At 42.9% G+C, this 18,091-nt stretch overlaps 1 protein-coding gene across 1 annotated transcript; it reads left to right on the forward strand.

The window, feature by feature from the left end:
- The first annotated feature begins 1,953 nt into the window (after positions 1-1,953).
- Positions 1,954-16,635, forward strand: mkrn1 (makorin, ring finger protein, 1). Its single transcript, XM_010749586.3, has 8 exons — positions 1,954-2,140; positions 2,686-2,817; positions 10,547-10,719; positions 10,953-11,176; positions 11,346-11,560; positions 12,034-12,144; positions 12,646-12,790; positions 14,732-16,635. The coding sequence occupies exons 1-8, from the start codon at positions 2,067-2,069 to the stop codon at positions 14,942-14,944; spliced, it is 1,287 nt and encodes a 428-aa protein (XP_010747888.1). The 5' UTR covers positions 1,954-2,066; the 3' UTR covers positions 14,945-16,635.
- The last annotated feature ends 1,456 nt before the right edge of the window (positions 16,636-18,091 follow it).

Consider the following 18,091-nt stretch of genomic DNA (forward strand, 5'->3'; position numbering starts at 1 on the left):
CGTTGGATTCCTTGGATCATACCAAGTTAGATCGATAGATAGACTTTCGGCCATCTTGGATTTTGTTGAAAGTGAAACAAAATTTTCAGCGGTCACAAATTTTGACCGATTCTCACGAAAACCGGCACAGACTATCTTCAGACCAATCCGCACAAAATGTGGGAGACAGATTTTTCAGTTTTGGCTTTGTTCACCCACTACAGCCAATCGGTGGCAAAGGCGCCGATTTCTTTGTGAGCTCATATCTCAGGAACGCTTTGGTGAAACATAACTAAATCTGATGCCATGCTTTCAGGCGTTCCAAGTGCAGAAAAGAAATCTGGTGTCATTTGGTTTCTAGAGGGTGCTGTAATTATCAAAACATTGTTTTTGCTCATATCTGATGTGTTTTTATTTGGAATTAAATCATGGTATCCACAGACACTGCGGGTTCCCTATTGATAGTTCATGCCAACTTTTCACGTTAACCAATCGCCATCGGCGGCAATGCTGCCAAACAGGAAGTTTGATCATATCTCGGCGCCACTTTGACTTTCGAAGACCAAATTTGGTCGCACCCTATGATAATGCGCCATGATAGATTCTCCGCCATCTTGGATTTTGTTGAAAGTGGAAGAAAAGTTTCAGCGGTCACAAATTTTGATTGATTCTCATGAAAATTCGCACAGTCTATCTTCAGACCAATCCGCACAAAAGTTAGGAGATGGATTTTTCAATTTCGCCTTTGTTTACGTGCTACAGCCGATGTGAGCTCATATCTCAGAAGCGCTTTGGCGAAACAAAACCAAATTTGGTGCCATGCATCGAGGCTCTGTTCCAAGTCCAGGAAACAAATATGGTGTCATTACGTCTCTAGGGGGCGCTACAATTAGCAAAACATTGTTTTTTCTCATATCTCTTGATGTGTTTGTATTTGAAATGAAATTGTGATATCCACAGACACTGCGGGTTCCCTATTGATAGTTCATGCCAACTTTTCACGTTAACCAATCGCCATTGGCGGCAACGCTGCCAAACAGGAAGTTTGATCATATCTCGGCGCCACTTTGACTTCCGAAGACCAAATTTGGTCACGTGCATCGAGACCCGCCCCAAAGTGCGCCAAAAAAATGTGGTGTCATTTGTCCACTAGGAGGCGCTGTAATTAACAAAATTGCATTTTTGCTTTTTTGTCTTGACGTGTTTGATTTGATGCTAAATTTTCATGTCTGCTAATACTGTGGAAGGTCACAATTCAGGTTCTGTCCAAAATGTTCACGTCTGCTTAAGATAGTGGCTGCCATATTGGATTTTGGCGAAAGTGAATCTAAAGTTTCAGCTGGTTCAAATTTTGGCCAATTCTCACAAAAATCGGCAGACACGATCTTCAGACCAATCCGCACAAAACTTAGGAGATGGATTTTTCAATTTCGACTTCGCTTGCCGGCTACAGCCAATAGAAATCAGCAGCGAATGCGCCGATTTCGATGTGAGCTCATATCTCAGGAACGCTTTGGCTAAATGAAACCAAATTTGATGTCATGCTTTGAGGCTCTGTCCTAAGTGCAGGAACGAAATCTGGTGTCATTCGGTCACTAGGGGGTGCTGTAATCAGCAAAAATGCGTTTTTGCTTTTTTCTCTTGACGTGTTTGGATGTGAAACTAAATTTTCATGTATGCTGATAATTACTATTATTACATTACATGATCGCCTGATCTGCATGGGCCCCTCATTGCTGCTTGCAGCTATATTCTAGTTTGTTATTTGATTTTTGATAAAAGTATTCCGTTAATTATGATTTGTTTTACACACCGTGCAGTGAGAGGCACAGCCTATATACACAGCCACAATCGCAAATGTATGATCTGAAACTAAATGAGCTGTGACTTTAATTTTCCCCCCTAATGTCAGTCTGTGTTTGAATCACCATGAGTGAGCGTAACTATGGTGCCCCGGTGTGGACAGCGCGCTGCTCAGCGCGAGCTTTTCCGATAAACTCCGACTTGAACCGTACATACGCGAAAGAAGCCGAGCTGGACCGGAGCTGTCCGGAACATCCGGCTCTAGCTTCTCAACATAAACAGCAATGGCGGAGGCAGCAGTAGCGTCTACGGCGAGTTCACCAGTAACAGGAGGTTGGACCAAACACGTAACCTGCAGGTAAGACAGGACGGCAGAGTGCTAACATGTCGAAGATAGTTCTGTCGGGTGTGCTTTGACGGCAGAATAGCGGCGGTATGGCGGCTGGTGAGCGGCTGACAGCGGCGTCTACCAAGGCTCGGCTCGGCTCAGCTGTTGGCTAGCTAGCTGTGTTGTTATGTTCGCCGTGTTGTGGTCTCTCAGAGCCAGCTGAGCTAGCGACAGGCTGCTAGCTCCGTTTACAACCAGCGACTCTGTTAGCGTTCATGTCGGGCTGGAACGTCAGTACGAGCTGAACGACTGTCACAACAGAACGATAACACACTCACACTTAACGTCCAACTGTTCACTCAGTACACATTCACTTTAGAACCGAGCGAGTGTGAATGTCACACTGCATGAAGCTAGCGTGATGAGGGCAGTGTTTGTTGTGGACGTGCTAAGATGATCTTGATGGCGTTAACATGTCAGTGAAACACTGTGTGTGTGTGTGTGTGTGTGTGCGCGCGCTGTTCAGCTTTCCGTTAACGTTCTAACGTGATAGCACCTGTGTGTTCTTTTTCCAGATACTTCATGCATGGTTTGTGCAAGGAAGGAGACAACTGTCGATACTCGCACGATCTGAGCAGCAGCAAACCAGCAGCCATGATCTGCAAGTTCTTTCAGAAAGGAAACTGTGTGTTTGGAGACCGCTGCAGGTAAACACTCAACTCCCATCTTTAAAATCTGTGGCTGGATTCTACAGGCTCGGGTTGCTTAGACTCTAGTGAGCGTTCAAAGATCAGCTGCCACAGACTAAAACAAGTGTCACAGTTGTCAGTTGAGCTTCATGTAAACTTCCTTTCTAAAAGTGGCCGAGTGACAGCACAGCAGCTTCACTGACAGCTTTCTCAGAAGTGCTCCAGCTTGCTCTTCAAGTGGATCTGACACCTGAGACTGCTGCCTCCTCATAATGTCAGCATGTTGTTGTCAGTGTCTGTGGCAGCTCCGCGTCCATATGCCGGTCTGTGGCTTCATATCATTGACCTGCGTAATGGAGTAGTTTATTCTAAATGGTGCATTTGAAGTCCTGTCTTTAGTGTTGGTGTTCAGCAGCGTCCTCCTGGCTGTCTTTGTTGATGATGAGTTGACTGATCATGTCATGCTTTGTCAAAGTCTGCCTGCCTATAAGATAAACATAAATCTGATCTGGGTCTGAAATACATTCATCATTCAGTTTATTCTACAATAACATAACTTCAAATGTTACACAAACATGTTCAGCTTAGTGTCATAGAAACAACAAAGATTCATGTTTGATAAGTTATAATCAGAGAGGTTATGATTCAGAGTGACTTGTCTGTCTAATTATCAGAAATGTTATTATTAGTCAGTTGACTGATAATCAATTAATATTTCAACTCAACTAACTAGAGGACAGTTTTCAGAGCATGTTCTATTATTTTCTATTCTTGACTTAATTCTTGGGTAATGATTCAACTGCAAATGAATCCATGAAGATAAATAATGTTAACATCATCATTATTATTAAATGGCTTTGTGTGTGTGTGATGGTCATGAAGCAGGCTGTTTGTTGTGGATGTAGCTGACAGCTGCAGCCTTTATTTAGGTAATCTGTCTCTGTTTCGAGTTGTCAGCTCTGTTCTGATTCCATGTGTGCAGAGTGATTTGAAAAGCATAAAGTGTAGCTAACAGAGGTCACTGTCCTGTATGAGAAAGCTGAATCTTGTCCTGGACTGAAATCGGTGCCATCCGGCAGCTTCAGCGTACTCTGAATGTGTTCAGCAGAGTTTCCTCGCAGTAAATGGGCTCAGACACGCAGTGCCGTGGTCCTTTTGAGAAGCAGATTAGTCCCCCACTCTGTTGTCAAGCCTGAGTGTACCCAGACAGCAGCAGCCAGCTTGTACAGACACTGTCTGCTCCATGTCTGGCTTTAGGAGCATCCCCATAGTTACAGAGGCCGTCGGAGGACCACCCCAACAGCAGCAGGACACATTATTTACACACACACACACACACATTGATTGTAGCACTGAGTTGTTGTTGCTGTTTTTGCTGTTGTTGTGTTAAGTCACATTCCTCCATCCTTGTGATGGAGCTGCAGTAAGGAGGGTGTTCTCATTATGTCTGTGACCCCGTAGGGCTTTGCACCCTGTATTAAGAGTCCAGAGAAAGGCTCTCGCTGTGGGGGTTTATTATGGTTGAATTCCCTGGGCTCCCTCTATTGTGATAGGCTCTGTCTAGCTCTCCCACTCTGTCTCTGTGTCTCTCTCTCCCTCTTTCTCTCTTCTGCAGCCCCCAGGGCCAGACAGAGTGCACTGCAGCCTGCATGGAAATTGCATAACGCTCCTCCTGCTCTCTTTCTCTTAGCCCCCCTACCCTCCTGTGCTGTTGCTGGGTTCCCCAGGTTCACTCTGCTGCAGCACCCTCCTCTCTCATTTATTTATGCATAGCTCCAGAAGCCCCCCCCCCCTTCCAGCACTCCAGTGGCTTTCTGGGAACAGACTGGTTAGCAGTATGTTCTGATGGAGTCCGCCATCATGGAGGAGGCTGCAGGAGGGATAGGCCACGTCTTTCCTTTGTATGGCTATGTGCACAGGCTACCATGGCCTGTTAGTCATGCTAGATTGTAGCTGTGCAGTTGACTTGTTTCCTTTATTAAGGCCACTCTGTTCTGGCCAAACGTCAGGTGAATCTTTGCCTTTGAGAATCTGGCTGCTGGAGTCCATCCTGCAGCCAATGGGAGTATAACTGGAATCAGAACAGATCCATACTTTCTGTGTCAGGACAGTAAAGATGCTCAGTGTACTCACAGATGGCGACAGAAGGAGAAGCATGTACTCATAGAGCTGGCATTACATCCAGTAACTGCAATGTTCTCCTCCATTTGTGACTCTGTGACGTAGGGCTGCTCGATTATGGAAAAAATCAATATCATGATTATTTTGGTCAATATTGAAATCACGATTATTCAAACAATTAATTTTGAGTTTCACAATGCATTTATTCAGCATTTCTCTCTCTCTCAAAAAACACTTTGTTATTGATTCTTTATGCAAAATATTGAAAAATAAATTGAAAATAAATTTTGGCTACAAATATGAACTTTACAGCTGTTTTGCAATGCATAAAGCATTAAATCAATAAAATAAATATACTTTATGGAACATTAAATAAGGCATAGAAAAACATAAATGTATCCAAAATAAACTATGGATCCAGCTGCTCTGCAAATTCTCTATATTTATAGAACAAAATAAATATAATAATAAGCATAAGCATCAATAAGCATCTTCTTGAAACCCTCACCCTCGACTGTATTAATGGGTTGCATATCTTTAGCTAAGAAATATCCAATTGCAGCTGTTAGGCCCCGTTTACACGTACACGGGTATTTTAAAAAACGGAGACATTTCCCTTCGTTTGTACCGATCTTTTACACGCAAACGGTGAATTCGCCTCTGAAAACGAATCGAGTTTTAGGCAGCTGATGCGCCAAAAGTGCGACCAATGTTTACCGTTCGCTATGACGATGACCATGGAAGCAAGCCGCCCATAGGCTTGGCGTAGTTATGATGGCGCTCCATGGCGTATTTATGCGGGTTGATGTAACCGAAAACTTTTTTTTAAAACGATGCTATGTGCACAATGTTGTTTTGGAAAACGGAGGGAGGGAAATATTCGTTTCTCAACATAGCCGGCTATGTGTAAACGTAGCCTAATGTCTTGTGCCTCTCCGAACTTGTCGGATAAGGAGTCGCATTAAACAATGTGTCTGTGATCGATGACTGAGTTTGCATTGACGTCTTGCTGGTTGTGGCACTGGCTTTGTCTTTTTGTTTCTTTATTAATTCGTCGTGAGTGACTTTGTGCTTTTGTTTGAGATGGTTGAATAAATTTGTAGTGTTACCAAGAGGAGCAGCTATTACCTTGTAGCAAATCTTGCACAATATGTGCTGCTGCTTCTCATCGGATTCTTCTCATTCGCTTTCAATCTCACTCACTGTTTTTGAACACCAGACGACACACCTCCTCACTCTTCAGCTGCATGAAGGAGTATGGGCTATCCTGTTAGTCAGTGGGGCCGCGTGAAATGGAATGTATTGCGCATGCGCGTCTCTCGGAAATTGTGTAATGAAAAGTGAATCGAAAAATAAATCGTTTAAACTCGATTATATGATTTTTGAGATCGTCTTACAACAAAATCGAAATCGTGATCAAAATTTGATTAATTGCACAGCCCTCTACTGTGACGTCAGAAAAATCTCAGTGCTGACGGCCTTTCACCACACAGCGTCAACCAAATGGTCCATTCAAGATAAAACCTATAAAATGTTCACAGACCAACCAAAAGCTTCCACTGTAAAGCCTTGTACTGTAGAGACCATAACAGCAGATCATGTTCTGTCTGTCATATTCACACGTCAATAACAGAAACTAAGAATAGCATGTTTAAATAGCTCAAAGTAAGACAAAATATTGTGGTGTTGTTGGTTTTAGGTAAAGTGTGTGTACATTTTTGTCTGTGTGTCACACCAGCTCACATTCCAGTGACATGCTTATTATTATTATTATTTTTTTTTTTTTTTTTTAATGTTTTTTTGGCCTTTTTATGCCTTTTATTGATAGTACAGCTGAAGATAGACAGGAAGCAGGGGGCAGAGAGAGGGGGAATGACACGCAGCAAATGGCCGTCCGATGCGGGATTCGAACCGGGGCCGGCTGCAGCGAGGACTGTAGCCTCTTACACACGAGGCGGCCGCTTAACCCACTACGCCACCGACCGCCCCGACCGCCCCGACATGCTTATTATTGACAGGCAAAGAAGAAGACATGTGCCACTGATATCAAACATCTGAAGGTCAAGCTCAGTATGTTGGAGTCCTTGTCCTCTGTGTCTATAGTCCTTTATACAGTGTGTCTGTCTGTGTGTTAAACAGTTTTCAAATCAAATCAAATTTTATTTGTATAGCCCAAAGTCACAAAGTACATTTGCCTCTGAGGGCTTTAAAATCTGTACAGGGAGTGACACCCTCTGTCCTTAGACCCTCAGTTCAAGTGAGGAAAAACTTGCCCACAAAAACCTTAACAGGGAAAAAAGGTGGAAGAAACCTCAGGAAGAGCCACAGAGGAGGGATCCCTCTCCCAGGACGGACAGACGTGCAATGGATGTTACATGTACAGGACAAATCAACAGAAACACGTTGTACAATTACAATGACTGACAATGAATGATAAAATGACCACAGTCGCAGATATGGTAGCAACAATGACAGTAATAATATATGTAGTGTACATCATGCAGGATCACAGCAGCAGCCACGATCCACGAGAACCTGCTGGACGACAGAACATTCTGTGTTCTGTCGTCCAGCAGTCCGGGGAAGTTTGGTTAGTAACATGCATTAATGAGACATGTATGTCCACAGAGAGAGAGAGACAGAGAGACAGAGAGAGAGAGAGAGACAGAGAGAGAGAGAGAGACAGAGAGTCCCCCGGCAGTCTAATCCTATGGCAGTATAACTAAGGGATGACCTGAGCCAGCCTTAACTATAAGCTTTATCAAAGAGGAAAGTCTTAAGTCTACTGTTAAAAGTGTTGACCGTGTCTGCCTCCCGAACCCAGAATGGTAGTCTGTTCCACAGAAGAGGAGCTTGATAGCTGAAACCTCTGGCTCCCAATTAGGGCTACCACGATTAGTCGATTAGTCACGATTATGTCGACAAAATCGTCGACGACTAATTTAGTAGACACGTCGTTTTTGCTTTTTTAACTTTTTTAACAGGATCCCCTCGTGTGACCTCTCCCCGACGCTGGCTGGCCCCCGCGGGCGCGTTTCCTCCGTGGCGGTGTGCCGCGACCGGCTCTGGGTCGGCTTGGAAAGGCCCGGGAGCCGCAAGCTTTACAGCGCCCGCCCGGACCTCGCCATTTACCGGGGCCGTGGACTCTCATTAAAGGGTTGATGAGCTATCATCTTAATTGTTTTTATTTTCAGTTAGCTCTTACTTCAAGCTGAAGGCTAATGATCTGATCAGCTGCATGCTGGTGCGTTAAGCTGTATGTTTTACAGTCAATTTACATATGATCCGATTAGTTGACTAATCAAAAAAATAATCGGTGATTAGTCGACTATCAAAATAATAGTTTGTGGCAGCCCTACTCCCAATCTACTTTTGGAAATTATAGGAACCACAAGGAATCCAGCATAATGAGAGCGCAGTGTTCTAGAGGGGTAGTAAGGTATTATGAGCTCTTTTAGATATGATGGTGCCTGACCATGAAGAGCTTTGTATGTAAGAAGAATTTTAAATTCTATTCTAGATTTAATAGGTAGCCAATGCAAGGAAGCCAAAATGGGAGAGATGTGATCTCTGATCTTGGTTCCTGTCAGAACACGTCCAGCAGCATTCTGAATTAGCTGCAAAGTCCTAAGAGACTTATTGTAGCAGCCTGATAACAGAGTTACAATAGTCCAGCCTAGAAGTAACAAATGCGTGGACTAGTTTTTCTGCATCCGCTTGAGAGACGATGCTTCTGATTTTAGCGATGTTGCGTAAGTGGAAGAATGCAGTCCTCGAAATTTGTTTTATGTGGATGTTAAAGAACAAATCCTGATCAAAAACAACTCCAAGATTCTTTACAGTGGAGCTGGAGGCCAGGGTGATCCCCTCTAAAGTAACTAAGACTCTAGAAATAGAGAGTTTCTGAGGTGTTTTGGTCCAATTACAAGAACTTCAGTTTTGTCTGAATTTAACATCAGAAAATTGTAGGTCATTCAACTTTTATATCCTTAAGGCATGCTTAGAGTTTAGTTAACTGATTGGTTTCATCAGGCGATAAATATAGTTGGGTGTCGTCAGCATAACAGTGACAATTATTGGAGTGATTCCTAATAATGTTCCCTAAAAGAAGCATATATAAACTGAATAGAAGTGGTCCTAGTACAGAACCGTGTGGGACTCCATAACAAACTTTGGTATGCATGGAGGATTCATCATTGACGTGAACAAACTGAGATTGATCTAAGAAATATGACTTAAACCAGCTTAGGGTGGTTCCTTTGATGCCAATTTGTTTTACACAGGACTTAAAGGTACAATAATGTAAGATTGAATTCCAAACAGTGAACTGCCCGCTTCCCCTAATGCCCTCACGCAGGGGCCAGGTTGATGCCGCTGAACCTTCACTAGGGCAGGACAAGCAAAACGTAACGTAAATCTAAACTTTGGTACTCTGCCTGTCGTGTTGTGGCTTTGTTTATTTCATGAATCAGCTTCTAAATCTGAGTCTGACCCAACAATTTACACTGTAAACTAGTAACACGGTCGGTCGGTCGGTCGGTCGGTCGGTCGGTCGGTCATTGTTTATGCACTTTTTACAGGACATGTCTGTCCGTCCGTTCGACTGACCGACCAACTGACCGACAAGATACAGGTCCAGATACAGGTCCAACACACACTGGAAATGGATTTGTGACTTCTTCTCAATCAGTCTGTCACACGATAGAAATCCGCGAGACAGCAGCCAGTCAGTCAATTTCCGTTTTTTTGACTAAAAAAAACCAAGAGTCTCTGTCCATCTCTGTCTAATTTTTTGGTCTCTATAGTTAATTTCCCCGTTCATGAATTTTTATAGAACTCACCTGTTCAAATGATATTAAGGCTTAAAGTTATGCAGAATCCTAAAACCAGGGAATTCGGACCAAGCAGTGTAGACATTAAAAGGTGAACTCACAGTAAAGAAATTATTGACAGAAACATAACAAAGTGCTCATTATATGGAAGTTTGGTTTGGACAAAGTGCAGTTTTAGAAGGCCGACACCTTCACACTGCAGTTTGAAATCAGTGCCAACCAAGACAGGAAATCCAACAAATCTTTCCCAAATCCGACTGTTTAATTAAAACAAATGTTGACACGATGTGATTTCTACCCATTTAATAAAGCGTGGGTGAACGGTGGGAGTAACTATGACTCTCTTAAGGTTCCCACTGCCCCTACCTACTATCTAGCGAAACCACAAATCACCTGATAAGGTGCCATCACTGTGACTGATGATTGACTGATTCATAAATTACAAAAGCAGCTAAGTGTGGATTCACAGAGGATCAGGGATTGCGGCAACTCGTAGCAGGGTTGTCTGGTGAAGGCAGATCAAGTTAAAGGTTTACATTTAGATGTAATGTTGGATGTTGTTTGCAAAGAGCAACCGGCAAATCTTTTTTTTTTTTTTATTCGTAAGACTAAAACTGAAACATACCTGTTTAAAAAGCTCAACAGAAGCTTTGAATGTAAAGAAAGATGGATCATGTCAACTCTTGAAGTGAATTCATCATCATTTCATTTTTGCATTTTTGCTTGTTTTGTAACTCGGCGCCTTCCTGTCGATCATTATACTGTAACAGAACATCCTCCATGTGCTCCCACAGGTTCGAGCACTGTAAACCAACAAAGAACGAAGAGTTGCCGACCTCCCAGACGCTGCCGCTGCCCTCCGCCTCGCTGGTTGGCCCGTCAGACCCAGAACCCAGTGGGTCAACAGGGGCACAAGACTGGGTCAATGCTGCGGAGTTTGTTCCCGGACAGCCATACTGTGGACGAGGTGAGTGACCAGCAGTGATGGGAAGATTCTCCCACAGTTACCATGTTTAGTGTCACTCCATAATCAATTTTTAAATTTTTCAAGCAGCACTCGGATCATTCATAAGTTGTGAACTGATGTCATATAATGAGTGAAGGTCTCCTGTTTCATTCTCTGTGGTGGAAATAAATCAATGAACTGGTCAACATGGCACAACATAAATATACATAATGCATGAACCTCTGTGTGTGCAGCCGAGCCGGTGAAGGTGGAGAGCTCCGGCCCTCTCATTGAGGAGTTTGACAGTGACGCAGCACCGGCTAACAAAGAATTGAGGAAGCAGCTCTGTCCATACGCTGCGGTCGGAGAGTGCCGCTACGGAATCAACTGTGCCTATCTCCACGGTGATGTGTGTGACATGTGCGGCCTCCAAGTGCTCCACCCCACTGACAACGCCCAGCGCTCTGAGCACACTAAGGTACGGTTACTGCAACCTACTGCATTCACTGTAACACACACCTGTAAACTGAATAAGGTGGATCATAAAGCAAAAATTAAGGAATTGAACATAAAACGTGGTATAATGATGATAATTGTTGAATGGTTAAGTGGAGAAGATGTTGTGGTCTACCTGTTCCCTCTCCTAGGCGTGCATTGAGGCCCATGAGAAAGACATGGAGATTTCATTTGCCATCCAGCGCAGCAAGGACATGATGTGTGGTGTGTGTATGGAGGTGGTGTTTGAGAAGGCTAACCCAAGCGAGCGCCGTTTTGGCATCCTCTCCAACTGCAGCCACTGCTACTGTCTAAAGTGCATTCGCAAGTGGAGGAGTGCCAAGCAGTTTGAGAGCAAAATCATCAAGTGAGTCAGATCAAGGTTTGGGAAGTGATTATGATCCATGTTTGTGTCCCTGCTAGATTGAGGGGACATTGCACTAAATCATTTAATACATTTTGGTGAGTAGTTTTTCTTGAGGTTTTGGTCAGTCTGCATGTGAATATATCAAAAAGGATTAGCACATGATTGCATAATGTTTATTTCTGTTTCACACAGTGTCCCAACTCTTTAGCAGTCATGGTTGTAATTCGTATCACTGTCTTTTCCATGGACTCGCGTAAAGAACAGTGAGATGAATGAAGATAGTTTGTCACATGTTCAGACATAAAAGGTTTTTTTTTTTCATTCTATTTAAATACTACACAGCTCTTCACAAAGCAGCAGTATATTGCAGATAGATGGAGCTTGGTTAACAGGTTGTCATTTCGCTGTGCGGGATCAATAAATCAAATCTGTCTGACCACAACTTTTTCATTCTTTTACATTTTTATTTGCAGGTCTTGCCCAGAGTGTCGAATCACATCCAACTTTGTCATCCCAAGCGAGTACTGGGTGGAAGACAAGGACGACAAGCAGAAACTCATCCAGAAATACAAGGACGGCATGGGGTAACACAGGATACACACCCATACACTGAGCACACAGTGCAGCAGTCACACTCTTATTGTTTTGAGCTCTGAGACTGCTTTGTATCTGCTCCAGCTTTTTTTACCTTTTTAGTTTTGAAGCAGATTTTTGTTCTTTTTTTTTTTTTTTAGGCTTCTCTTCAGTCCAACTTTTTTTAAAGTTGTTCATCAGATGCATATCAGCAGAACAAAAATTAAACATTCGTTATCTTCCCTGCAGGATGGAACAGACAGATTTGAAATAGAAAGCAGTAGCGGGTGGATGTGATCAGAATCATCACAGGAGTGGGATGGTGAAGCTGCATGAGTGGGTGGCATTCGTGGGAAGCTCTGAAGGGAGTGGGCAGATACAACATCCAGTGCAGTCCTGAAGTGAAATTGAAAATTGAATTTAATGAAAAGCTCCATGGAGGTCTGCTGTTTCTTGTGCTCTGAGTCACAGAGACAGTCTAACCTGCTGTGTTCTCTGCTTGTCTTCTTCAGGAGTAAACCTTGTCGATACTTTGACGAGGGCCGTGGAACGTGCCCCTTTGGCTCAAATTGTTTCTACAAGCATGCCTACCCCGATGGACGGCTGGAGGAAGCTCAGCCCCAGCGAAGACAGACCGGATCCAACAGCAGGAACCGGGTACCAGTGCACACTAGCTCCTTTCACCAACAAGTACTCTTAAGATCCAAGATTACTCCACTAAGGCCACGTTCAGACAGGGACAGGCAAACCGGCAACCGGTGGTAGGGGGGTGAGGGGAGCTGGTGGTGGTTGCTGTGGACATACCTGCTGAATGTAACCACTGTGAAACAAGGAAATAACTTTTTATTTCTCTGATTAATGACAGCTTATCGAGGCTGGCGCTCGCTCTCTGTTATTCTCACAGGTAGATGATCAGAGTTTAGTCCGTGAATCCACCTGGATAGTCTCTGCTTCAGAGACATTTCAGGCTGTCTGTGGAGGTTTGACCGATCTGAGTGTCTGATTGGCAGCTGGAGCTAATGTGTGGCTCCATTTTCCAAAAGTTGAATCTGGAAGCTGGCGAAGTTTTTTTGTGGCAACGCCTGCGTTGCGGGCTGCCGGTGTGGAAACACACGACCCCCGCTGAGATGAACTGAACAACGCTGCCAGCGTCCGGTTTGCCTGTCCCTGTCTGAATGCCGCCTAATAACACTGACAACACTTCCTAAGCTCCAGCACCCTCTGCTGGAGGTGGACAGTAACATGCCTCTGAGGTGAAGTACCAACAGTAAAACTGCACAGATGATGTAGTGTAGATAATTTTTGTTTCGAGTATCAAATCAAATCAAATCAATTTTATTTGTATAGCCCAAAGTCACAAAGTACATTTGCCTCAGAGGGCTTTACAATCTGTACAGGGAGTGACACCCTCTGTCCTTAGACCCTCGGTTCAAGTGAGGAAGAACTTGCCCACAAAAACCCTTTAACAGGGAAAAAATGTGGAAGAAACCTCAGGAAGAGCCACAGAGGAGGGATCCCTCTCCCAGGACGGACAGACGTGCAATAGATGTCACGTGTACAGGACAAATCAACACAAACATATTGTACAGTTACAATGACTGACAAAATGACAATGAATCACAATGAATGATAAAAATGATTACAGTAACAGATATGGTAGTAATAATGACGGTATCAGAAACATCTGAAATGATCTCTGACAGAACTCCAACAGTTCAACTCTAAAGAGTGTTACACCATGTTTTGAATGAATTACATGAGATTTAGGCTCAACATTAACTTTTAAAAGACGTTTCCAGGCTGGCAACCAGGAATCAACTTTTCTTTGCAGGAACTGTAAATGTGAATAATATATATAAGATACTCTGCAGTTAATAAGGAAATCATGAAAGAATCTGAATCTGAAATCTGAAAAAATACATGAATGTGGCAAATGTCTTAAATATAAATACAGTCTGTGCCTGAATTGAGACCAGACCTATTTAGGGAATAATTATGATTATAATAAAAGCAGAAATGAATGAACCTCCATCAGGGCTCACCTGACCAGAGGTTGGTCAGCACAGTTCAGAATTTTCATGCGTTGTAAACATTGAGGAGTAAAATGTTTCCTGCTCCTGTTGCAGCAGGCCATGCGATCTCCCATGGACTTGACATCAAATCTGTCAAACTTTGCTCTGACCGCCTTCATGCTAGCTTTAGGGTATGGTTACTTACTGATGAAGCTTCTCCACAGAGTCCAGGCCTGGCACTGTTGGCATAATTTAACTCCTGCATCTCTGATCCACCTTGTAACTTGTCTTTGGTTTTTTATTTGAAGATCCAGTAGATAAAATAAGGATGTAAAGAGTCCTTCATTTTTTACAACATAATACACTCTCTTGATGTGTTTTCTTAGCATTAATCTTGCTAATGGTGGTGTCAGGGGGTATGCCAGCTCTTGCAGCCTCCACCTCATAATGGTGATGAACTGCCTGCTCATGTTGCTTTGAGCTGCAGTGCTTGTCTAGCTCAGTGGTTCAAACTAGTGAACTTGCTTTTTGTTTGTTCAGGTTCCTCTGTGTGTTCATTTTCACTTTTCTTTCCTGTTTCCGTTAGAACTCGAGGCGAACACCGCTGTGGGACATCTTTGACGAACGGGAAAGCACTGACTCCTTTGACAACGAGGACGAGGAGATGGTGACGTTCGAGCTGAGTGAGATGCTCCTCATGCTGCTCGCCGCGGGGACCGACGACGAGGTGACAGATTCAGAGGACGAGTGGGACTTGTTTCACGAGGAGCTGGACGATTTCTATGAGATTTACCTATAGCAGCCCCACACACTAACCCCCACCCCCACCCCACCCTCGCCTCTCCCCACCTGTATACTAGACACTAGAATGGACTGTCTTGTGCGAGTGATGGACAGTAGCTTCTTCCCCACCCCATGTATTGTGGCAGTGCCTTTAAGCAGGCCATTAATAAATTAACTTCTAAAAGATAAAAAAGCAAAAAAAAGTCCACCACGTCAGTGCGCTCGTGCTAAACATTTTCTAGACATCTATCCTCGTGAGTCTATCTTGTGCGGTTCATGTTAAGAGGTAAAATAATAAAATGACAAAAAGAACTCAATATAAGATTTAACAGAAATTATAACGTTCTTCAAATATTGCTAATAAACATTGTCAAGTTTATTTGTGGGTGTGGGTTTGACTTGTTTATCATCTACCCAGGTGTAAAATATACTTCTGAGACTCTAAGGATGCACTCAAACTTACTCAGCACCATTTACTGTAACCGTGATGGGCATGTTGTAAGATTTTACTTACGGTTTTTTGAAGGCCGGAACTTCTGTTTGTTTTTTTTTTGTTTGTTTTTTTTGTTTTTGTTTTTCTTTATTAAAGCTGCTGATAGCCAATATATTGTGCTGATGTTTAATACATTTACCATAATCCTTTTCATGTTGTACTGAGAAGTATTTAATGTGTCCCCTACAAATCTCTACTTGCGTTTTTCAGGGTTAAAGAGTTTTTCACGAGGTATTTAGAACAGAGTGCAGCCAAATTTTAGGTTTGTCAGCGTGTAAAGAAAAATCTTAGTGTAAATGACATGAGGATGTTTAAATAGAATATGACCGTTCCACAAAGGCAGAGGGAAAACCACATGTGGCCCTGGTTTTCCAGCTGAAAGCACTTCTTTTTCTCACACTGTGTAACCTCTTTGTACACAAAATGTATTTAGACAACTTCAAATCTTTTTCTACTCGTTCATGAACTTCAACATCTCATACAGTTTTTTTTTTGGTTTTTTTTTTTTTTCACATTTTTACCAAGGCTGATCTCCAAACACGATTTGGACTGAAATTTCTCAGGCGCACTACTTTACGCCCACACAGTGCTCAGTGCTGCCAGTGGTAACAAAATGGTGGTCAGCTTTCTGTATCTTCCAGCTACTAGTGGCAGCACTGCAGACACACATACACACACACGCACACACACACCTGTGCACCTGTTGAAATATTGTGGGAAATGTACTGCTCTGAATGAAGAATGAATCTCATGTGCTGTGAAGTGTGCTGTCAGAGTAACAGTCCACTTTGGCTCCAAACAGTTAAACGGACAAAATCAACTGTATTTGAACACTTTTCCCGTCCACCATCCTGAATCTCAGCATCCACCAACACCTGTGGTACCCAGAGGCAAGTCCCTCCTCAAAGCCAGGTTAAAGAGTCCACATTTGTGATTACAAAGTCTTCAGCAGACTTGCAGTGCAGAGAATCATGGAGCTGAGATCCTTCATTTCCCACAGTCCCTGTGTGAAGTGTACATTCACTGTTTTCTGTTGGCTTCACTGAGTAATGCATATTGAGCTTTGCTGCTGAGATGCTCATCCACAGACTCCTGATCGCTGGTCTCAACCTGTTGAACTCCATTGGAATGCATATGTTTATACTGAAATGTGTGTTTTCTATGTTCCACAGCCATCCATCTTAACTTGAAATTAAAGTTTATTATCAATCTCTGCACTGTGTGGAGTCTCCATCTGTTTGCTTGACTTGAAAACATGACTGTGCTCCCTTTAAAATGATTAACCCAGTGAGTGCAACTTAATTAAAGCTGCACTAATCAATATTTGTACTATGTAATAGTAATATGTGGAATGTGAAAAGTGTCTTTTGTAGTGAAAAAATATTTCTCGAATTCTCACCAGCTCTGCAGATCCCCTGGCTCCTTGGTCTTTTACCCTCTTTTAGCTTCTTGTTTTGGTTTCTTCAACCTGCAGAGTCCTCATCAACACTGTTTACAGCAGCTGGCAGCGGTTCTCAGTGAAAAAGCTCTGTACACTACCTGCTCAACAGCAAACAGCATACAGACTCTGCAGTCCGGGTACTGACAAAGACCAGACAGAGGGCACATCTAACTCCCATTTTAAAAGCCTGTTACCCGTTAGTTTTAGAATTTAACCTTTTTGACATGCTACAAAAGTATGTACCAAGCAGGTCCCTCTAATCCTCTGCATCTGGACTCCTAGAACCTCCACAAAGAAGAATGGTGAGGCCGCTTTAGGCTACTGCGGCCCCTATCTCTGGAACAGTCTGCCTATGGATCTGAGGGACTGCACCTCTGTAGACATAAAAAAATAAATAATTAAGACATATTTTTTTACCTAAGGTGCCTGGTCATTCACTGCTGAGTTTTTATGTCCTGATCACTGCCTGTTACTTTTAACTCTGGTGCTTATTTGCTGTACAGGTCTTATCTACTTTTACTGCAACTGTTCTTAAATTATGCTTTTTACCCTGTAGGTCTTAATTAACTTTTTTTATTTGTTTTGTTGTTGTAGTTTTATACCTTTTACTTTTGTTCTAATTTCTAGTTTTCGTGTAACTGCTCTGTTGCCTTAGGAATTGTTAGTTGTGGTCTATTTGAGTGTGCCTAAAAGAGCACACCATATGTTATTTACCGCACTTATTATTATTATTATTATTCTTACGCCCCTTTTTTGGCTCGCTACTCCTCCTGCAGTTTTTGTCGCACAACAAAACGACCGGCTCGGCCGGGAATCGTGCGCTGTGACTTTTCTAAGCGTTTCGCCTATAAAAATCGACAAAAACGCACAGAAAAATGAATAGGTGTGTATTGGAAGAATGTTCAAGAGCTAGAGTGGAGAGAAGAAATTGTCAACAAATGAATTTGTAAACTGCTCTCGAGGCCAGAAATGTCACTGTACAGAAATCATTTATACATAGAAACGTAGGAACATTTGTGGTGGTCTGAAGCTGTCACACTTATGGTTTTGGTGTAAGACACATTTCTCTGAACTGCTGTAAAGGGCACATTTCTTAATTTTACTGACACAAAACAAATAAGAGTCCCTTCAAAATAAGAGCCCATTAAAAGGCAATGGTGACACCGCTTGTTGGATTAATACTGAATTTGCTGAGCAGAGTCAGACAGAGTTCTAATAGCAGTGCAGTG

The sequence above is a fragment of the Larimichthys crocea genome, unplaced genomic scaffold, assembly GCF_000972845.2.
Source record: "Larimichthys crocea isolate SSNF unplaced genomic scaffold, L_crocea_2.0 scaffold607, whole genome shotgun sequence".
Taxonomy (NCBI): domain Eukaryota; kingdom Metazoa; phylum Chordata; class Actinopteri; family Sciaenidae; genus Larimichthys; species Larimichthys crocea.